The sequence below is a fragment of the Manis pentadactyla genome, chromosome 9, assembly GCF_030020395.1.
Source record: "Manis pentadactyla isolate mManPen7 chromosome 9, mManPen7.hap1, whole genome shotgun sequence".
NCBI lineage: Eukaryota > Metazoa > Chordata > Mammalia > Pholidota > Manidae > Manis > Manis pentadactyla.
In genome coordinates, this window is record NC_080027.1 from 20,938,708 (window position 1) to 20,962,123 (window position 23,416).

The 23,416-nt window shown below is 38.4% G+C and overlaps 1 protein-coding gene and 1 pseudogene across 1 annotated transcript; both read right to left on the reverse strand.

Annotated features, from left to right (window-relative positions):
• Positions 1 to 411: 411 nt before the first annotated feature.
• Positions 412 to 1,350, reverse strand: LOC118908033 (olfactory receptor 5W2-like). The gene has a single exon (XM_036877095.2). The coding sequence runs from the start codon at positions 1,348 to 1,350 to the stop codon at positions 412 to 414; it is 939 nt and encodes a 312-aa protein (XP_036732990.2).
• Positions 1,351 to 14,275: 12,925 nt separating this feature from the next.
• Positions 14,276 to 15,236, reverse strand: LOC118908030 (olfactory receptor 5W2-like; annotated as a pseudogene).
• Positions 15,237 to 23,416: the final 8,180 nt, after the last annotated feature.

The following is a 23,416-nucleotide window of genomic DNA, read 5'->3' on the forward strand; positions in this document are numbered from 1 at the left end:
TAGGAAGGATATATATACAAACATAATTTAAGGCACTTAAACCTTTCTGATTTAATAAACCCATTGCTCATGAAGAAATATTGTACCTTGGGAGAATAAGTTGAATTATCATCTCAGAAATGTGGGGAGTTCTGGCAGTGAAAGATCGCTGGGACTTATCCGTGAATAAGAAAAGCAGGTAGAAAAAGACTCTCTTCGAAAACAGCAAAAGTGGACATATGACCACACTTGATACATTGGGTGGAGGTTCAGATCAAAAGTCGCTGCTTCCTACGCTCAACTTAGGCACAATGATACGTAATAGAAAGTATCTAGAAGATGTATTGGTGAGACTACAGGAACCTGTATCAAAGGGCCTGAACTTCAGATCTCAGAACCTTTAAATAACACTTTTGGCTGGAATAACTTGTTTCACACGGAACATAATTTAGTGCTGACCATGTTTTTCAGAGCGCCTTTCACATCCTTATTTCTCAAGCTATAGATCAGCGGATTCAGCATAGGGATGACAACAGTGTAGAAAAGAGATGCCACTTTGTCCGTATCCATGGAGTAACTGGTACTGGGTCGGAAATACATGAACAGCAGTGTGCCGTGGAATATGGCCACAGCGGTTAAGTGGGAGGCACACGTAGAGAAGGCTTTGAGTCTGCCCTCTGCTGACTTCATTCTCAGGATGGTAGTTAGGATGTAGATGTAAGAGAGGAAAACAGTAATGATGCTGAGCCCCACAACAAAGGTACTAGAAATGAACAACAGTATCTCACTGATGGAGGTGTCTGAGGAAGAGAGGGCTAGCAAGGGTGGGATGTCACAGAAAAAGTGGTTGATGATGTTGGAGTTGCAGAATGGCAATCGAAATGTACAACAGGTGTGGATTGCCGAGTCGACCAACCCTTCCATGTACACAATGGCCACGAGCTGGATACAGAGTCTCCTGGGCATGGCCACTGTATAAAGAAGTGGGTTGCAAATTGCTAAATAATGGTCATAAGCCATGATCGCCAACATGAGACATTCCACATCTCCAAAGATCCCCCAAAAATACATCTGAATGGCACATAAAGTTTGTGGTATCCTCTTCTGCTCAGATAAGAAATCAGCCAGCATCTTGGGAGAGACAGTGGAGGAGTAGCAGACATCACAGAAGGACAGATTGCTCAGGAAATAGTACATGGGCGAGTGGAGTCTGGGGTCCTCCTTGACCAGCAGGATCATCCCTAGGTTGGCAACCATGGTTATGCCATAAACCAGCAGGAAGAGCACAAAGAGCCCCTGCTGTATGTCCTGTCTGCCAGAGAGGCCCCGGAATATGAAGTCAGTGACCCCAGTGCAGTTGTCAGCAGCCATCGCTCGCGTCCAGAAATCCCTGGTTGTGAAAGATGGAAAGGGATGGGCTGGATTTATACCATCATACTATCTTAATAGTAAGACTGCTGCTCCCTTCAATTTTTCCAAAATAGGAAAATAGGTAATGCCAGGACTGTTCATGTAAACTGACTCACCTGCAACTGTATCCAAAGAAATTTTTATTGGTAAAATGATAACAAAACAATTACAGCAACATTTGTATGGAATTGTATAGAGGTGTAGCATTCTCATCCAAATTAAATCATGCTATTTCCACACCAATCTATTTAGTTTGGTTCTTCTGCCTGGTATTAAGATCTCATATTAAGAAATTGATGTTGTCAGAGTTGAGATAAAAATTTCACAATTAGTATGAACATAAAAATGTCTTGTGTAAATGCTTGTTTTTTAAAAAAAATTAGTAGACATATATTCATATCCTATGATGGAGACACCCAATTCAGTAAAGGTGCAGGTAGTTAATCTACTTCCTTGCTTTTGCCTTATCATCCAAAATAGTGGAGCAGGCAAAGCTATGGCAGGTTCATGGGTCCAACAAGCACCTTTCACTCTGAAACTCCTCAGCGTCTATCCAGCCTCAACAAACAAAATGCAGAGATAGTCTGTAATTCGGTACCCAGTGCAGCACAGAGGTGGCAGTTGCTGGATAACAAGGTGGATGGGGCTCCATGAGTGATCTGCTAACCGTGCTCCCCTGTGGCAGGTGCTGTTGCTCAGGGGAGAATAGGAAGGATGTTTGGGACATAATCATACAGATGCTGCCAGCACGGGTAAGAGAGGCAAGCACAGGAGTATGGATGAGTGCGTGAGTCTCTCTGCCTGAATCTATAAGAAATCCACATGAACTAGTCACCAACAGTGCATGCATAGGACTCCTCATAAAAGTATTCTTATGTCCATAGGCTCATAACCTCAGAGAGATGGATGACTCAACTTTGCCCCCATCTTAATAATGTAGAAAATGTAATATCTATTATTGTTTTCTTTTAACCCTGTTTGTTATGAATATCTCTGTAATCTGCCTCCTTTGGCTCTGAAAGGGTTGTTGGTCCATGGTGGCAACTGAATTTTTATGTTGCACTGTTGTATTTTACCCAAACTAGCTATGTTCAACATAATACTGCCCATGACCTTCCCTGTTCTGTGAGAATGAAAGGAAAGTGGAGTTGAGGGTAGATGAAGAACAGATAAAGAATATCTGAATAATAATCAAGTGATCAATGTACCAGTGTGCAAACTCATGGCTTAAATTCCTTTAAATATATGTTCTGTAGATTCATATTTAAAAAAAGCTTCCCTTAACAAATGGAAATATTTTTAAGAGTATTTACAAGTGCAGGTATCATAATGAAACCAGTAAAAAAACATCTAACCTCCATAATCCATGTGTGCAAAGTATTGTAAGCCCTGCCATCTCTCTCTCTATATATATAAAATATAACAAAAAAATTATTAAGTCATTCAAATAAAAGTGTGTCTAATAATCCGTAATCTCCTTAAGTTTTATAATATGCTTTCTTCAGAAAAGAATAACAAACTAAGGAAATTAAAGTATAAATGAATAAAACAAGAAAAATATTAGTACCTAACACGGAACTACTGACTCCTTTGCTGTGCACAGTGCTGTCTGCAGAGGGCTCAGCCCTGCTTCTGACTGACCTGCATCATATAACCATGTCTGTGTCTGGTCCCTGCTTGTTGAACACTGTGTCTCTCAGGAATAAGCAACAGATATGTCATGTTGTTTATCATATGCAATTTCAGGCAGGTAGGTGACTGAGAAAGAAATACAGACCTTTTAAAAAATGTTTTTCTTCTCTCTCTACCTACTGCCTCATATTATATTTATTTAGCAATAGTAAAAACAACCCAGTCAATGAGCATTCCTTGCTTCCAGTCCATGCATCCTTATATAGGCATTTTTTTAATTCCATAATTTACACACAAACACACAAGTATGCACCCTCACATTCTACACAGACATACCACACAAACTGTCTGTCACTATATTCTTAACATAAAGATTTTTGTAAAATCAGCAAAAAGTAACCTAAATAGCACTACCATGGACCACTTAATTTTATTGTCCATATGATTGAATTTTTAATTTTAAACACTTCTGGTACCAGAACATACACACATATATACATATATGTGTACATTTGTATTATAAATGTAGGCAATGTATTCTTCTCTAATGTAAAGTAATTTATTCAGTCTTGCTCCTGCAAATGGGACTTGGTTTATATATAATTATATGAAAAATATTGTGATATAGATAAAATTTTACATAACTCATTCACCATAGCCAGATGTATTTTTAAAATTAATTTTAAGATTAAGGACATTTGACTTTAAATAAAGGCGATTTTGGCTTTCTTACATAGCTGGATGCTTGATATCATCTAACGATAATCACATATTATCATATTTAATGTATTAGCCCATGTCCTGAGTTCTCTCTGACATCCTTACAGTATGAACCAGAATTTGAAACCAAGAGGTAACAAGAAAACTTGTATAATCTGTTGTCATAATCACATTGAACCCAAAGAAATTGTTCACAATAGATTCCCCTAATTACAGTGAAAGGAAACAAATTTGTCTGAAAAGATAACTCACTTAAATGCTCCATAAGTGTGTCTGTGTTAAAGTGACATTTGAAAATTCAGAAGTGTAATGAGCCACAGACTCTAGATTTCATAGAGAACCGCGACCATTCATGTTCACCTTCTAAACCAAGGCAGGATCCCCCACTGACTGAGGGCAGAAGGGTTACCACCTTGGCAGGTCAGAAGTAATTTGTTTTATTTACATCAGGTATATGCAGGTAGGTTCTTCTTATGAAACCTCACCTGGATTAACAAGAAACATGGTTTTTGCAGCTCTTTTTTTTTTTTTTTAAATAATTATTTTTTATTGAAGGGTAGTTGACGCACAGTATTACATTACATTAGTTTCAAGTGTACAACACAGTGGTAGAACATTTATATACATAATTCTAGGTTCCAGCTATCACCCTACCAAGCTGTTACAATATCTTGACTATATTCCTTATGCTATACATTACATCCCGGTTACTTATTTATTTTACCATTGGAAGTCTGTCCTTTTTTTTTTTTTTTTTGTGAGGGCATCTCTCATATTTATTGATCAAATGGTTGTTAACGAGAATAAAATTCTGTATAGGGGAGTCAATGCTCAATGCACTATCATTAATCCACCCCAAGCCTAATTTTCGTCAGTCTCCAATCTTCTGAGGCATAACAAACAAGTTCTTACATGGAGAACAAATTCTTACATAATGAATAAGTTACATAGTGAACAGTACAAGGGCAGTCATCACAGAAACTTTCAGTTTTGCTCATGCATTATGAACTCTAAACAGTCAGATCAAATATGAATACTCATTTGGTTTTTATACTTGATTTATATGTGGATACCACATTTCTCTCTTTATTATTATTATTTTTAATAAAATGCTGAAGTGGTAGGTAGATACAAGGTAAAGGTAGAAAACATAGTTTAGTGTTGTAAGAGAGCAAATGTAGATGATCAGGTGTGTGCCTGTAGACTATGTGTTAATCCAAGCTAGACCAGGGCAATAAAACATCAACGTATGCAGAAGATTTCTCTCAGAACAGGGGGGGTGAGGTTCTAAGCCTCACCTCTGTTGATCCCCAATTTCTCACCTGATGGCCCCCCTGCGACTGTGCCTGTCTTAGGTTGTTCCTCCCTTGAGGAATCTTACCCGTCTCTGGCTAACCAGTCATCTTCCGGGGCCATACAGGGAAATGTGAAGTTGGTAAGTGAGAGGGAAGCCTTATTGTTTGAAAAGGGTTGCTTTTTACTTCTTTGCATATTTATGCCCTGTGGCTTCTATGTCCAGCATTTGTCTTGAGGTATCTTTACCACTTGGAAGAATTATGATACTCGTTAAATTTGATATGAGGCACGAATTCTATTTAAGGGTTGTAATTAGGAAGGAAGAAGAAAAGCTATAGAAGTAGCAGGCGGAAGAAAACATGGGAAGATTGATTATTTTTTTGACATATCTTCTTGTAGAGTAACTTCAGCATATATAGGTTTTAAGCTACTACTTAAATTGCGCACACACATTAACATAATAGGAGTATAGTTACATAACCAAAGCATATCTGTAATTACCAGCCATCTCCAGTGAAACCAAGAAAACCAGTTAGGCACCTTAGGCATTTGTGAAAACTTATCTATGATATGGTGGATATTGTCCAACTGAACTTGAAGAGTCTGAGAGAAATCAGACCAATTAAAACAACCCATTCCTGGGGACTGTTCACATGCCATATGTTCTTTTAACAGTAAATAGTCTGTAGTTGTAAGACTTTGGAGCGCTACAATTTGCACTTCTCCAAATTCTTGGTTGAGTTGCAACAGTATAGATCCAGTCAAATTTGTTGTTTTACTGTATGCACAGGCCAGCTTAGATATCTCCTTCCTCATTGCCATGGCAAGTCCAGGAGCTGGTGGGATGAGTGCATCTACAGCTGTAGCAGTGCGTGGATCTTTGTTGGGGTTTTTTGATGATCATCTTCTGGCATGAGTCTTCCAGAGAGTGCAGATGTTGGAAGTTCTTTTTCATATCGTATCTTAGTTCATTTTCGGGGTAGCCCAATTAGGCTTTGATCCTCTGTATAAACACAAACAGACCCTTTGCCTACACTTTTATATGCCCTTTATACCCTGTGTAGAACTCGTTGGAGGTTACCACACAGGAACTGCCCTTTTTTTTTGCTTTGTTTTTGCTATCACTAATCTACACTTACATGACGAATATTATGTTTACTAGGCTCTCCTCTATACCAGGTCTCCCCTATAAACCCCTTTACAGTCACTGTCCATCAGCATAGCAAAATGTTGTAGAATCACTACTTGCCTTCTCTGTGTTGTACAGCCCTCCCTTTTCTCCTACCCCCCCATGCATGTTAATCTTAATACCCCCCTACTTCTCCCCCCCTTATCCCTCCCTACCCACCCATCCTCCCCAGTCCCTTTCCCTTTGGTACCTGTTAGTCCATTCTTGAGTTCTGTGATTCTGCTGCTGTTTTGTTCTTTCAGTTTTTCCTTTGTTCTTATATTCCACAGATAAGTGAAATCATTTGGTATTTCTCTTTCTCCGCTTGGCTTGTTTCACTGAGCATAATACCCTCCAGCTCCATCCATGTTGCTGCAAATGATTGGATTTGCCCTTTTCTTATGGCTGAGTAGTATTCCATTGTGTATATGTACCACTTCTTCTTTATCCATTCATCTATTGATGGACATTTAGGTTGCTTCCAATTCTTGGCTATTGTAAATAGTGCTGCAATAAACATAGGGGTGCATCTGTCTTTCTCAAACTTGATTGCTGCGTTATTAGGGTAAATTCCTAGGAGTGGAATTCCTGGGTCAAATGGTAGGTCTGTTTTGAGCATTTTGATGTACCTCCATACTGCTTTCCACAATGGTTGAACTAACTTACATTCCCACCAGCAGTGTAGGAGGGTTCCCCTTTCTCCACAGCCTCGCCAACATTTGTTGTTGTTTGTCTTTTGGATGGCAGCCATCCTTACTGGTGTGAGGTGATACCTCATTGTAGTTTTAATTTACATTTCTCTGATAATTAGCGATGTGGAGCATCTTTTCATGTGTCTGTTGGCCATCTGTATTTCTTTTTTGGAGAACTGTCTGTTCAGTTCCTCTGCCCATTTTTTAATTGGGTTATTTGTTTTTTGTTTGTTGAGGCGTGTGAGCTCCTTACATATTCTGGACGTCAAGCCTTTATCGGATGTGTCATTTTCAAATATATTCTCCCATACTGTAGGGATCCTTCTTGTTCTATTGATGGTGTCTTTTGCTGTACAGAAGCTTTTCAGCTTAATATAGTCCCACTTACTCATTTTTGCTGTTGTTTTCCTTGCCCGGGGAGATATGTTCAAGAAGAGGTCACTCATGTTTATGTCTAAGAAGTTTTTGCCTATGTTTTCTTCCAAGAGTTTAACGTTTTCATGGCTTACATTCAGGTCTTTGATCCATTTTGAGTTTACTTTTGTATATGGGGTTAGACAATGGTCCAGTTTCATTCTCCTACATGTAGCTGTCCAGTTTTGCCAGCACCACCTGTTGAAGAGACTGTCATTTCGCCATTGTATGTCCATGGCTCCTTTATCAAATATTAATTGACCATATATGTCTGGGTTAATGTCTGGATTCTCTAGTCAGTTTCATTGGTCTGTGGCTCTGCTCTTGTGCCAGTACCAAATTGTCTTGATTACTATGGCTTTATAGTAGAGCTTTAAGTTGGGGAGTGAGATACCCACTACTTTATTCTTCTTTCTCAGGATTGCTTTGTCTATTCGGGGTCTTTGGTGTTTCCATATGAATTTTTGAATTATTTGTTCCAGTTCATTGAAGATTGTTGCTGGTAGTTTCATAGGGATTGCATCAAATCTGTATATTGCTTTGGGCAGGATGGCCATTTTAACGATATTAATTCTTCCTAGCCACGAGCATGGGATGAGTTTCCATCTGTTAGTGTCCCCTTTAATTTCTCTTAAGAGTGACTTGTAGTTTTCAGAGTATAAGTCTTTCACTTCTTTGGTTAGGTTTATTCCTAGGTATTTTATTTTTTTGGATGCAATTGTGAATGGAGTTGATTTCCTGATTTCTCTTTCTGTGGGTTCATTGTTAGTGTATAGGAAAGCCACAGATTTCTGTGTGTTGATTTTGTATCCTGCAACTTTGCTGTATTCCGATATCAGTTCTAGTAGTTTTGGGGTGGAGTCTTTAGGGTTTTTTATGTACAGTATCATGTCATCTGCAAATAGTGACAGTTTAACTTCTTCTTTACCAATCTGGATTCCTTGTATTTCTTTATTTTGTCTGATTGCCGTGGCTAGGACCTCCAGTACTATGTTAAATAACAGTGGAGAGAGTGGGCATCCCTGTCTAGTTCCCGATCTCAGCGGAAATGCTTTCAGCTTCTCGCTGTTCAATATAATGTTGGCTGTGGGTTTATCATAGATGGCCTTTATTATGTTGAGGTACTTGCCCTCTATTCCCATTTTGCTGAGAGTTTTTAACATGAATGGACGTTGAACTTTGTCAAATGCTTTTTCAGCATCTATGGAGATGATCATGTGGTTTTTGTCTTTCTTTTTGTTGATGTGGTGGATGATGTTGATGGACTTTCGAATGTTGTACCATCCTTGCATCCCTGGGATGAATCCCACTTGGTCATGGTGTATGATCCTTTTGATGTATTTTTGAATTCGGTTTGCTAATATTTTGTTGAGTATTTTTGCATCTACGTTCATCAGGGATATTGGTCTGTTGTTTTCTTATTTGGTGGGTTCTTTGCCTGGTTTTGGTATTAGGGTGATGTTAGCTTCATAGAATGAGTTTGGGAGTATCCCCTCCTCTTCTATTTCTTGGAAAACTTTAAGGAGAATGGGTATTATGTCTTCCCTGTATGTCTTATAAAATTCCGAGGTAAATCCATCTGGCCCGGGGGTTTTGTTCTTTGGTAGTTTTTTGATTACTGCTTCAATTTCGTTGCTGGTAATTGGTCTGTTTAGATTTTCTGTTTCTTTTTGGGTCAGTCTTGGAAGGTTGTATTTTTCTAGGAAGTTGTCCATTTCTCCTAGGTTTCCCAGCTTGTTAGCATATAGGTTTTCATAGTAGTCTCTAATGATTCTTTGTATTTCTGCGGGGTCCGTCGTGATTTTTCCTTTCTCGTTTCTGATACTGTTGATTTGTGTTGACTCTCTTTTCCTCTTAATAAGTCTGGCTAGAGGCTTATCTATTTTGATTATTTTCTCGAAGAACCAGCTCTTGGTTTCATTGATTTTTGCTATTGTTTTATTCTTCTCATTCTTATTTATTTCTTCTCTGATCTTTATTATGTCCCTCCTTCTGCTGACCTTAGGCCTCATTTGTTCTTCTTTTTCCAATTTCGATAGTTGTGACATTAGACCGTTCATTTGGGATTGACCTTCCTTTTTTAAATATGCTTGGATTGCTATATACTTTCCTCTTAAGACTGCCTTTGCTGTGTCCCACAGAAGTTGGGGCTTAGTGTTGTTGTTGTCATTTGTTTCCATATATTGCTGGATCTCCATTTTGATTTGGTCATTGATCCATTGATTATTTAGGAGCGTGTTGTTAAGCCTCCATGTGTTTGTGAGCCTCTTTGCTTTCTTTGTACAGTTTATTTCTAGTTTTATGCCTTTGTGGTCTGAAAAGTTGGTTGGTAGGATTTCAATCTTTTGGAATTTTCTGAGGCTCTTTTTGTGGCCTAGTATGTGGGCTATTCTGGAGAATGTTCCATGTGCACTTGAGAAGAATGTATATCCCGCTGCTTTTGGATGTAGAGTTCTATAGATGTCTATTAGGTCCATCTGCTCTACTGTGTTGTTCAGTGCTTCCGTGTCCTTACTTATTTTCTGACCAGTGGATCTATCCTTTGGGGTGAGTGGTGTGTTGAAGTCTCCTAGAATGAATCCATTGCAGTCTATATCCCCCTTTAGTTCTGTTAGTATTTGTTTCACATATGCTGGTGCTCCTGTGTTGGGTGCATATATATTTAGAATGGTTATAACCTCTTGTTGGACTGAGCCCTTTATCATTATGTAGTGTCCTTCTTTATCTCTTGTTACTTTCTTTGTTTTGAAGTCTATTTTGTCTGATATTAGTACTGCAACTCCTTTGCAGCTCTTTTTTTACGTGTTTGTATTTTTGATGGTTATGGAGTTTCTCTTTGTTTTACAAAGCTAGAATACCTTCATTACAAAATTAAATGAAATTAATATATGTTTTAAAATTTGGAAAAGACGTTCTAGTGTTAATATGTTAAAATCATGAATGCATAGCTGTACCTCATGTGATGATCCTAATACTAAAGAACTAACTATCCTCCTGTGACATCTACTGTTGAGGCAAATCTCTAAACACCTAAGAAATGGCCCATGATTGCCCATCAGGTCATCTCAAGTACATGATCTTTGTGTAACTAAGGCCTCAGGACCCCTATCTGCTCCCTGGTGGATATTTTCAGGAGGCAGAGTCAGCCTTGCTCACCTCATTCTGATTCCTCTCCATCCTCCCTTTTCCCTCAGGTGCCTCCCTGCCTCCAGGGATGCCAGATCTCCTCAGGCTGCACCCTGTTTAGGCAGGAGCCGATTTTACCTTCTAAGCATGGCTGTCCCTGTAGAGCATGGATTCAAATCTTGCTGCACATTAAGTCTGTGCATGGGTAACAATATATTCTGAAAATTGAATAATCAGAATTTTTTACCCAGAGGTTTGTGTGTTAACAGACAATAGTTTTGTTTAACTATGGAGGGAAACATTTAACATCATTTTTAAGACATTATATATACAATAAATGAGAAAAAAATCTGTATCTGCTTGGCTTTCCTGCTGTCCCTGGGGCCCCTGAACATAACACTACACAGGCAACAATCTACTTATTGTCTTAAGAACTCCTACCTTCAGAACACAGCTGTCTGGCCCTGAAGCATGGGATATTGTCACTTAAAACAACATGTGATATTGATATTAAGGAAAATGAGGTTTATAAAGTCTGCTTATGGCAGGAATCAAGAACAGCAGAGCCTCAGGGCTCAAACATTCCTGTTCTACAATCAAGGAAGCACTTTTTAGTACCATAAAGTATTATCATTTAATGAAATATCCTATGAAATTTGTATGATTTATTGATTTTAGGAAACATCTTGAAAACCTACTGATGTAAGAATCTGCAATAGTTTTAAAATGAATAATGTAATCCTGCAATTGTCTACAGTCTGATAATAAATAGTCTTTGAGTTTTTAGAAAATCCTTTGAAGGAGTATACATATATTTATGATTTAAAAAAAGCAAGTGAATGTTTGGAAGCACATCACCTAGTTCCCTGATCACATAACAGAGCACAATAAGCATCTCAGAGAGGTCTGTAAGCCCAAACAGAAATAGATGTCACATGGGATAGTTTTCTGTGCTTTTAAAAATCTTTATAGAGGTGAAATCATTCAGTTTGTACCCTTCAGTCTGGATTCTGTCGCTCAGTGTGATGTGTGTGAGATTCCTCTGTGCTATTCCATGTGGTGATCATTCCTTTATTCTCTGCTGTGTAGCAGCCCAATGAACAAATCCCACACGTTATTGTTAGGTTCCAGTAATGCTATGTGATCACTTCTGTAGAAGCTTGGGGTATACGTGCTACTCATTTCTTTTGGGTATAAAACTAGGAATGGGAATTCATGCCAGCTATCGTAGATACTGTCACATAGTTTTTGAGGGATGAATGTTAATTCTGACTTCTACTTCAGTGATTAAAAGCTATAGTTGTTCTACATCCACACAATACCTAATATTACTATTGTGCATATTCTTTATTTTATCTACTCTTTAGGTGAGTCACAGTGTAGCACTGAGGTTTCATTTTTACTTACCTGTGCAATAATAAAGTTGTATAATGATTTCTGTGAAAAGTCTATTAAAGTCTGAAGAGTGAATGGGGGGAGCTGTGTTTAAAAGTATTGAATTTCATTAATACACTTTTCTCTATTTCCATTCTTCGACATACATTTATTGAACTTAAGATACCTCATTTATTGCCCTGAAATTTCCTTCTCATAGTTTGCACTCACTAGATCTGACTCAAAGGGCCAGTATGCGGCTCAAATTAATCTTGATATTACTATCATTTTATATCATTACATGATATTACTATCTTTCCCTGTGGAAAGAAGGGGGCATGCTTACACTTCTGAATTGTGTCCACCTACTGATCCTCTGAATGTTTGCACTTCAGTACATTTGAATTTTTTCTGAGATGTTGCTGCTCATGAGAAAGATTCACACAAGAATATGGGTGATTTGAGAAAACACAATACAGATAGAAATCCTACAAACTTCTTTTCTAAAGCATCACTCACAATAGGTTTTTTTCCCACCACAGTTTTTCCTCTTATCTGTCACAATGTCACACAAAGTCCACCTGGAGAAGCAGAGGAGCCTTTTGGGGGGTTATTTCCATTCTGAAATGCCTTCACACAAGGATGTTTACAATTCTTTCCAGGACATGGAATTCTAATGGATCATGAAGAATGTCACTGAATCTTGTACAGTCCTTCAAATACATTGACTTATCCGTGTTTTCTCCGCAAGCTGCTTCTAGTGCCTTGGTATCAAAACCTTAAGCAGAGTCCGATGAGGCAAAGTCTACCAATGAAGCACCCAGATGAATGCTTTGTACTTCCTAAATAATCAGCACGAATGTCTTTATAAGTTCATTATTTAGTATCCACAACCATTTTAAGAATGATTAAGTATACAAGGCACATATCATACCCTTATAATGTTATTGGGTAACTTGAATTTGATTGTTTATTTGTTTTTCCACTTTGTGCATTAGGAAGCAGGACTGAAACAGTTCCTGAGCAGAGTGCTCACATCTCATATTGGAGGCAACTTTTTAATCACACAGTGAGAGGTAAAGTGATGCCTTGAGGATTGTATTATTCACAAACCACAGCAGAGGTATTTAACCAGGACTTAGAAGGGGGAAGAAGGGAAGAACCACACTGAGTGGAAGTGACTACGCTGAGCATTTCAGCACAAGGGTACACTTTTCCAGGATCCCCCACTGGGTTCTTTAGTCCTTCCTACTTTGGGCTTCATATCCTCTAAGAGGCATCTCCTGCCCATCTAGGACCTCAGTTCCAGACTCACTATCTAGGTGGCTTTCTTCTCCCCTCACTCCAATGTCTCCATTCACCAGACAGACATGAACCTGAAATTCAAAGAATCTTTTCCTCTCCACTTAGGATTTAGATGTTTTGCCTGACCTTAGAATATCATTTCCTATATACTTCAACTGATATGTAGTGTATTATGAATTATCTGTAAGATTAGTGAATGAATGACTCTCATTTCCACATTTTAGGATCCATTAGTATAGGAACTACTGGATCCATTATGAAAAGCACAGCACCTAGAATTACAAGTGCATTCCAAGCATTAATAACTCTTAGAACAATTAAGTTAATACATAAAATGAACATCAAACAAATGAAAATTGGCATAAAAAGATAGAGATTGGAAAGTGTTCCCAAGATAGAGAACACCTTACTTAAATTGAAGACATGCAACAAATTATAGTATATTTAAGAAACTCCAAAATATTGGTATGACTTGGGCTTAGCACACTATTTATTGTATTCACTGAGGTATCTGAGACCCTTTGTAGTATAATAAATGATTTAAAAAACAAAAGGGTGTCTGTGTGAGTGTATATATATATATATATATGTAAATGTGTAGGAACCAAGGGCTGCACCAAAATGTGTCACTTTGGCATATTGACTACTTGGAATTAAAAGGACTAAGAAAGCACAAGTAGAAGGGATTTGCTGACCCTCCTCTGCCCCCCTGGCCTTGAAACCAGGAAATAATTCTCCCAGGGGAAAGGTGCCCTCCCTGCACCAGGACACAGGGAGATATTCTTATCAGAAAAGACATTTCAAAGCCAAAGAAGTTGATGTAAACAAACCTTGTTACTTTTTACTAATACACTAACCCAGTTCAAATGCTGCTGAGAATTCCTTACTAAACAAAGATCCTGAGCCTGTTTGTCCTGTGGAATCCTCACAGATTTGTGCTTCTTTGTCTATGATGCATAAAAGCTGTCTGCATCTGCCATCTGTTTGGGTCTCAATTTCATTGTTGGGATTCTATACATACATAATTAAACCTTTCCTTTTTTTTTTCCTTTTCTATTGTTAACCTCATGTTAATTTGATTCTTTGATAAGCTACAAGAAACTTGAAGGATAGAGGAAAATTCTTCCTCCCCCAAATTACATTTTTAAATACTATATACCTATTTTCTTAAATCCAATCTTTTTTTTTTTTTTAGTTTTTCCAGGGCCCCCTTCACATCCTGGTTCCGCAGGCTGTAAATCAGAGGGTTAAGCATGGGAATCACAAGTGTATAGAACAGTGAGGTCATTTTGTCTTGATCTAGGGAGTAGGCAGAGCTTGGCCTGAAATACATGAAGAGCATAGTTCCCTGAAAAATTGCAACAGCAGTTAAGTGGGAGGTGCAGGTGGAGAAAGCTTTGAGCCTCCCCTCAGCAGAGTGGATCTTCAAAACCGATAGGAATATGTAACAATAAGAGACAAGAACTCCTGAAATGGTGCTTAATTCGATGAAGCCAAATATGGTGAATATCATTAGCTCATTGAGCTGTGTATCTGAGCAAGACAGCAATAGGAGGGGTGGGACATCACAGAAGAAATGGTTAATCTCATTTGACCCACAGAAACATAAGCGGAATGCTAGTGTCGTGTGTATGAGAGCATCCGCCATCCCCACCATGTAAACCCCAGCCGTGAGCAGGGAGCACACTGTGCTGGACATGTTGACTGTGTAGAGCAAGGGGTTGCTAATGGCCTTGTACCGGTCAAAGGCCATCACCGCCAGCAGCAGACACTCAGAATCTACAAATATACAGAAGATTAAGAATTGCAAAGCACAGCCAACGATGGGAATTGATTTGTTTTTGGCAAATATGTCCACCAGCATCTTGGGTGCAACTGCTGTGGAATAGCAGAGGTCACAGAAGGAGAGGTGGCTGAGGAAAAAGTACATCGGCGTGTGCAGCTGGGAATCCATTCTAATTATAATGATCATTCCTAGATTTGCCAGAAGATCAATGATATAAACAATTAGAAACATGATGAAGAGTCACCTTGACCTCAGTGTTATTAGTAATTCCCAAGAAAAAGAATTCAGTCAAGGAAGAGCAATTTCCCTTGTCCATTCTTCTTTGTTCTAAATGTTTCAAAAATGATCAAGAAAATGATAGATCAGGATTTGTTTCCTCTGGATACCCAAAATATATCTGTAAGACAAGACATGAAATTATTAAATTGCCTTCTTTACTTTTTGCAAATAGCTCAAGTGTTAAAGAGGCATTATTGTGTTATGAAAAACTAAAAATGCCTGGGATAGGAAATTGGTAAACTTTGATTTTAAATCTGTATGTCCTTCCTGAGATATGTTACCAGTCTTGGCTTGTTGCCCAATGCCAGATAGTAGATTTGAATAAACTGGAAGTTCATTCTAGATTCAAAACAACAGTTAAGGAGAAAAAGCCAGAAAACACTAGACAATATATGTTAGATAAAAAGGATCACATTTATTGCTTTATAAAAGAAAAGACGTTGAGTGTGTCACTGGCAGTGATATTGCATGTAAGTTAATTAGTGAAAGTTACTATGGTACCATTTTTGGTATATAGTGGCGTTAGTGTTTACTGAAACATGACACAGGACTTGCAGAACTGTTCTCTTACTCATCTTAACTGGTTTGCCACAGAATTAGAGCCTATTTGTATGACTGACCTTTGCCAAAGGACAAATCCTTTGAAAGTCAAAGTGATAAAAAGCAGAAACAACAGATTATAGAGCATACATTTTCATATCTTTGAATTTTAAGTTGTCTTTTCCATTAGAATGAAAATAGGATGAGGATAAATAAATGTACCTGATATAATATGATTTTCAGCTTGTATTTATGTAACCACCATGTATATGTTTGTGTGTGTTTGTGTGCATGTTTTAATATATTTCAATATGGGTGATGAGTCTGCTTTTTATTTTTCTAGACTTAAATATTAAGATATGTGGTCCATATGCACATGGATTTCCATATGTTGTTATTTTTAATGTGTTATCATTATTATTACTTGATAAAATTAGAACAGATCTTATAGTGACATGTATCATATCACTTGCAGAGTGATAAAAAAATTAATGGTTTACATATCAATCTTGATAATAATATAAGTAAGTAAAATATTTAATATCCTTATACAAATGATAAATGAAGTCAGTCAAATTCATATAGGTCTAACCAAAAACATCAGTTTGGCCATTAAATTGCAGAATTTATTTAATAAAGTGAGCAGGTTTAAAATTATTCACTTACAAAATCCTCAGTACTCGACTGCTCATTTTTCCAAAATTTTAAGGGTTTTTTCTTCCCTATAGTCTTTAAATTTAGCCAGTTAGAAACTTACCTGAAATGAGCAAGTCTTTGTCTTTATCTCTGGTGCATGAAAAGCAGGCAGGTTGCATTTTATTTCTACCTCCTGACTGCTGGGACTTTAGCCTCTAAAGACTCTGCCTTTTGTTTTAGGTTATGAGAACATGATTAATTCCATTTCTGGCTCTGTATTTCTCCCCTGTGAATGTTACAACTTTAGCAAAGGCTGACCTTCTAACTCTTCACTCTTCTCACCAGTTTGATCTATGTCAGAACTTGACCAGAATTTATTTTACTGCTATGCTTTAGGACTACCATGAATCTATAGCCTCCTCCAGTAAAACAAGATACCTGATGAAGTTCAAACAAATCCTCTCCTTAATGACCTTGTACCTTTTTCATTGTTCATCCTGTTTGTAAACAGAGGAAAACTGACTTAAATTGTTGGGATTTAAAATTTAACACTAACATTAACTTGAAAATGAGCACAGATAGCTCCCAAAAATACTTTGTAACTACTAACAGATGGCAGTTGCTCTTCCTTCTCCCTGTTTTCTGAGTCTCAGGGTCAGAGGCAACACAGGATTTTGCAGAACCCAAGCCGTCCTTTCCCTGAATACTGAGGAGGAAATAATAAAGAAACAAAAAGGAAATTGGTGCAAGAATCCCTGCTTAGGTGCTTGCAAGCTGCTCCTTATGTGTCTGTGGTCACAAACAACACAGAAGCTCTCCCACAATTCCCCCTTTAAAAGCCCTGAGCCACTTGTGCTCGGGAGGATGGTGGCTCTTTCAGCCTTGAACCTGCCACTCCCTCATTTGCTGGCAAAATAATAAACTATTTCTTATCTTTCCTCACAACCTTGTCACTGTGTTTTGTGATTTGACTTTGGTGACAAAGACTGGGTTTGAGTAACATACTGAAATTGGGGCTTTCTAATTAAAAGGCAAAGCAGTCATTTCCTGCCCCTGTTAATCACTGTGTTAAAATGCATTACCAAACTCCCTGCTGTCTTTTCTATGACAAAGAAATCGCAAGTTGTTTTGCAGCACCCTTGTGATGCTGGGGTTCTTGTTCCAGGAGTTTGCAAACAGTCAAGATAGAAGAGCAAGTGAGGGGCTTTTATTCAGAGATAAAGTTAGAGGACAGAGCGCCTGGCTCTAGCCAGGGGGACAAGAGAGCCCTGGGGTGGTGGTTGTCTAGGGGTTTTATAGGCTGTTTAGAGACAAAGGGATAGGGATGTACACCTGCTAAGTGGTCCCAGAATGTTTATCTTTGAAGACACATTAAGTTTCTAATTAGTCTTCCTGGTTATTTACAAGAACTTTACTGCTCTGATTTCCTTCCAGGATAGCAGCTTCCTGGTCTGGGAAGATATCAATCAAGACTGCATGCTTTGCTCCCAAGGTGGGCTGAGTTATTGTCTGTTTGTTAAAGAGTATGTTAAGAAAGTTACATTTTAACAAATTGGGTTTTTAAATGCAATCTTACTTTCAATGGAATCCTTCCTGTTTGTTTTGGACTTGCTTGTTGAACTGCCCATGTGGCAAATCACTTGATTAGGGCTGGAGGAAGAAAAGCAAACCTGGGGAAAGTCAGAAAAACAAGCTGGGCCCCCCAGCAGGCCAAAGCAAATCCCACAGTGGATTATCTTGCTTTGTTTATTCCAAGAGCCCTCACCCTACTCTAAACCCATGGTCCCTGTCTCACTTTGATAGAATCAGGACCTGAGTACCACCTTTCAAATAAGCCCACCCCATCTCAGAGAGACCTAGGTTTCATCTTACTTAGGCTACAAGCATTATCCAGAGGATATGTCAGCAAGCCACAAGCCCACTTTCCCCTGACCCTTCCCCTCAAAGAGCCTGCCAAAAAACCTGGCCGTAAAAAGCCTCTTGGCCTGTAAGAGACACCTTCTTTGTTCTGCTGGCCAGAATAGAGGGGTCCCTCTCAATAGAGGGGTCCCTCTCAATACACCTGCTTGGACTGTTGAGTTCACATCTCTTTCACCCTTAGATCCAGCTTCACTCAGAGCAGATGGACCCAGATGGTCCAGCCCACTGACCCTCCCCTGAGCCTGCACAGAAACAATCTGAAGTGACCTTAACTTACTACATTCATTACCCTACTAAAACCTCAACCTCTGGGTGGTTTAGCTGCCATTTTTTGAACACCCAGTGTGAGTAATAACCTGTTCACATGCTCCCAGGTGCAAAAGAAAAGTCCTGCCCCAACTCTGTAAATCTCACCAGTCCCTGCTAAATATGCATAAGCCTCTGCTGAATATGCATAAACCTTCTATAAAGATTCTGTACTCTACTTAAGGTCAGGGAGACAGATTGGAGCCAGGCTCTTATCTCCTTTTCCAGCAATCTTACAATTGCTTCTCAGATGCATATGTGCAAATGGACCCAACTTGGTTCCAAAACACGGTTTCTTCCATTTCTGAACCACCTACTTCATCTCGCCCTTAGTCCTCGCCTGATTCATTTCCCTGAAGTATACGTCAACCACCTTCACATTTTTTTGACTGTGTAATGGTGGATAACTTTTCCTTTTTCCCTCCTAAATTCTTTGCCTGGCCTAATGATTAAACTGATATGACAGACTAACAGGAGAAAAACAAATTTAGTAGTGTATGCAGGGAAGCACCTTAAAAAATATGAGACTCAAATTAAGTGACTGAAGCAGGCAGCTTTTAAACCTTTTAGACAAGGAAACAATACATTGATGACAAATTGATGAGACAAAGGAATTTGGACTTGGGGTAGTAAATTTGTGAAGTAACCAGGTTTATTTTGTCAGAGAAAAAAATCCAAAAGGCTAAGAATACACGTTCCTGGACTTAAAACTTGGGTTATCTAAAGCAAAGGAGTAATTTGTAGTCTGTAGGGCAACCATTGTACATTTGACTAATGATCAGAAAAATACTCAGTACTGCTGATTTTGGTATGTATTAATCTGTACTATGGAACAATTCACATCATGACTTGTATCCTTTGTTAGGAAGCATATATAACCTTGTAAGAAAGCTCTCTTCTCCTGAGGACTTCCTTCTTCCACAGGAATGTGTTTCCTGGACCGCTGTCCTAAACCTGGGTCTCAAATAAAAGCCTAATAACTCTTTTCTGGAGTTTTACCTTAGGATTTTCTTTCTTCGACATTTCATACAGCCATCTGGGTTCTCAATTCCCTGTTTCTGGTGATGAGTGTGCCTTATACCCTCCTGGTGCAGGGAGGGAACCTTTCACATGGGAGATTTACTTCCTATGTTTAGTTAAACAAAGTGGGGTCAGGCAGGGTCAGGCTGTCCTTCTGTCCTCCTGTTTCTTAAGTAACTTTAATTCAAAATAATTATTATGCCAAAATGGCATATTTTGGGGTGGCATATTCTGCCCTCTTTCAACAGTATAATATCCACTTTATCTCATACACTCTTTATTGAATTAGGTACTTTATCTATTTATATATGTGTCTTTCTACATTCCTGCAATCCTTAGCATAGGAAGTGCATGAATAATGACTCAGTAAATGTGTTATTTTCCTGTTGTTAGACTGGTGGGTGTTCAACAAAGAGTAGAAATAAAAACCTTTGAAGGTTGTTTCTACTAATGTACTTCATATTTACAAGGACAATCTTATTTTAAAAAGTGTGTTGGGTTAATGCTTTAAAAAAAAGACATTCTGTGTATTTCCAAAATAAGTTTTGTGTGCTATTGTTTTTGGTAGTACTTTGAGAATTGGGAGGTAGTGGAAGTGTGAATTGTGCATCTCCCCCCATAACCTCCTTCTTGCATCTTGGTCAACAATGTTGGTCCCTGATTTCACTGGATGCCTTCATTGGGGCAGAAAGTTAAAACCTGTCCCCATTATTCTGCCTCATAAAACATCTTTACGCCCCCTTCTACCAATAGGCTGTTTAAACACCTCTTCACTCGGCCCTAGAATTGTGATGCCGAAGTATGGAATTAAATATTGACCATTGTGGAGACCTTTCTAAACAGTTGATATGTTTCTTATGTCATTCAAATTATGTCCATACATATTGTCATGTATTACAAATATTACCTTCGATTTTTAACACCCATATTGTACAGATTCTGAACTTGAGATCCAGAAATAATCAGTAAACTTCTGGAGTTCCATGTACATTCAGTTTGGTTTTTTTTTTTGTATCATTAATCTACAATTACAGAAAGAACATTATGTTTACTAGGTTCCCCCCTTCACCAAGTCCCCCTCACATACGCCTTCACAGTCACTGTCCATCTGCTTAGTAAGATGCTGTAAAATCACTACTTGTCTCCTCTGTGTTGCACAGCCCTCCCCGTGCCCCCCATGCACTATACATGCTAATCGTAATGCCCTCTTTCTTTTTCCCCGCCCTTATCCCTCCGTTCCCATCCATCATCCTCAGTCCCTTTCCCTTTGGTAACTATTAGTCCATTCTTGGGTTCTGTGCTTCTGCTGCTGTTTTGTTCCTTCAGTTTTCCTTTATTCTTATACTCCACATGTGAGTGAAATCATTTGGTACTTGTCCTTCTCCGCCTGGCTTATTTCACTGAGCATAATACCCTCTAGCTCCATGCATGTTGTGGCAAATGGTAGGGACTGTTTTTTCTTATGGCTGAGTAGTATTCCATTGTGTATATGTACCACTTCTTCTTCATCCATTCATCTACTGATGGACATTTAGGTTGTTTCCATATCTTGGCTATTGTAAACAGTGCAGCGATAAACATAGGGGTGCATCTGTCTTTTTCAAACTGGAGTGCTGCATTCTTAGGGTAAATTCCTAGAAGTGGAATTCTGGGGTTAAATGGTATTTCTATTTTGAGCATTCTGAGGAACCTCCATACTGCTTTCCACAATGGTTGAACTAGTTTACATTCCCACCATCAATGTAGGAGGGTTCCCCTTTCTCCACAACCTCTCCAACATTTGTTGTTGTTTGTCTTTTGGGTGGTGGCAATCCTTACTGGTGTGAGGTGGTATCTCATTGTGGTTTTAATTTGCATTTCTCTGATGATTAGCAATGTGGAGCATCTTTTCATGTGCCTGTTGGCCATCAGGATTTCTTCTTTAGAGAACTGTCTATTCAGCTCCTCTGCCCATTTTTTAAATTGGATTATTTGCTTTTTGTTTGTTGAGGCATGTGAGCTCTTTGTATATTTTGAATGTCAATCCTTTATCGGATCTGTCCTTTATGAATATGTTCTCCCATACACATGTGCATTCAGTTTTGCATGACTGAGCTTTCTTTTAATAGTTACCTGACTACAATGTAATGGACTTCAGAGCATTATGCTAAGTGATAAAAGTCAAACAGAGAAAGACAAATACTGTGTGATATGGCTCACACATCTAACCTAAAAGGGCCAAACTCATATAAACAGAGCATAGAACAGTGGTTACCAGGGGCTAGAGGGTGGGGCAACTGGGGAGGTGTTGGCCAAAGGGCAAAAATGTGCAATTATAAGGTAAGTTTTGGAGATTTAATGCACAACATTGCAATTATAATTAAAATAGTGTATTTTACATTTTAAAGTTGGCAAAATGACTAGATCTTAAATGTTCTCACCACAAAAAAGGAATAATAATTATGTGATGCAATGCAGATGATATGGTGGTAGTCATATTCCAGTAGATAAATATACCAAATAAATACTGAGTTGCACAATTCCAGGGAGCACAGAGAATAAGTAAAATGGTGCCCCTGAAGATGAGCAATGTGGCAGCCCTGAGAGATACTCTCTGTGTTGGATGTATTTGGAGATTTTTCACATGTGAATCATTTCAGAACACTGACAAGCAAGCACTTCTATATGTTCATTAAATTCTACTCCTGATCATAACATACAAAAATGTATTCCTGCTTACTTTCTACCTTATTGCAGTTAATTCATTATCACAAAAAAGCATTAAATGCAAAATTTATGTGTATACAATAATTTCTGTGATGATAAGCATCAGCCAGTGCATGTATAGATGTGCTCCAGGTGATTTATTTCTTCTGAAGTCTAAGTGGGAATGAGGCAAAGACAGAGCCTTCTTTCAGGGTCCTATTAAACTAGACCACACCTTAGGCTAACACCATTAAAATGAAGTATTTGACTTGGGGTAAAGGGCACCTTGGTGATACATTTCAATGGCTTCCCCTTTTTATTATTTGTGTGATGATGGCAATACAAATACTTAATTTTTTGCTATGTTGAAGTCAAACTCTAAGAAATTGTATTAGTTTACCACCGATCAAACAGAAGGCATTGAGGTATTTGTGTTACCCAGGCTTTACTCCCATTCTTTACTTCTCTGGTACGTATTTGAAGGAATGGGATTTGTCCTCCTTCACTTTGTTCTGATTCCTTTCCAATCTGATTTTCCTGCCAGGCACTTCTCTGTCTTCAGGGATGACAAAGCTCTTCGGGATGGGCTTTCTAAGCAGGATTGCCTCTGCAGAGCATTTAGTATAACTTTTCTCCAACACTCTCCCTTGAAACCTGAGCCTTAGTGGCTAAGTTATTATTAAAAATTGGATCATTAACCTCCTTAAGGGATTTCTATTTAATTGAACTTGGCTTTCTTACATCATGGAAGAAAATGACAGTGGAATTTAAGACATCAGAGACAAGTGAGAAAAAACATCAGTGTCTACATGATTTCTCTGGTGACACTATGATTCTATACATAATACTATCTAGCCAACTGTCTACTGATAAACTCCTTCTTCTGGAAAGTTGTATGGCCCTAAACATGGGCCATTCCGAGTAAGTTCAGTACATGATAATGGCATCAAGGAGTGCCAGGTTCACCAGGTCTCCTGGCTGCTGAAAACAATATCGAGAGTGTTCATTGTATGAATAAGATATCTTTACTTTTAAAACAATTATTATTCATTGGAATTACTTACTGATAATTATTCATTGAAATATTATACACAAGTTATATCACTTATTCCACAAAAATATACTGGA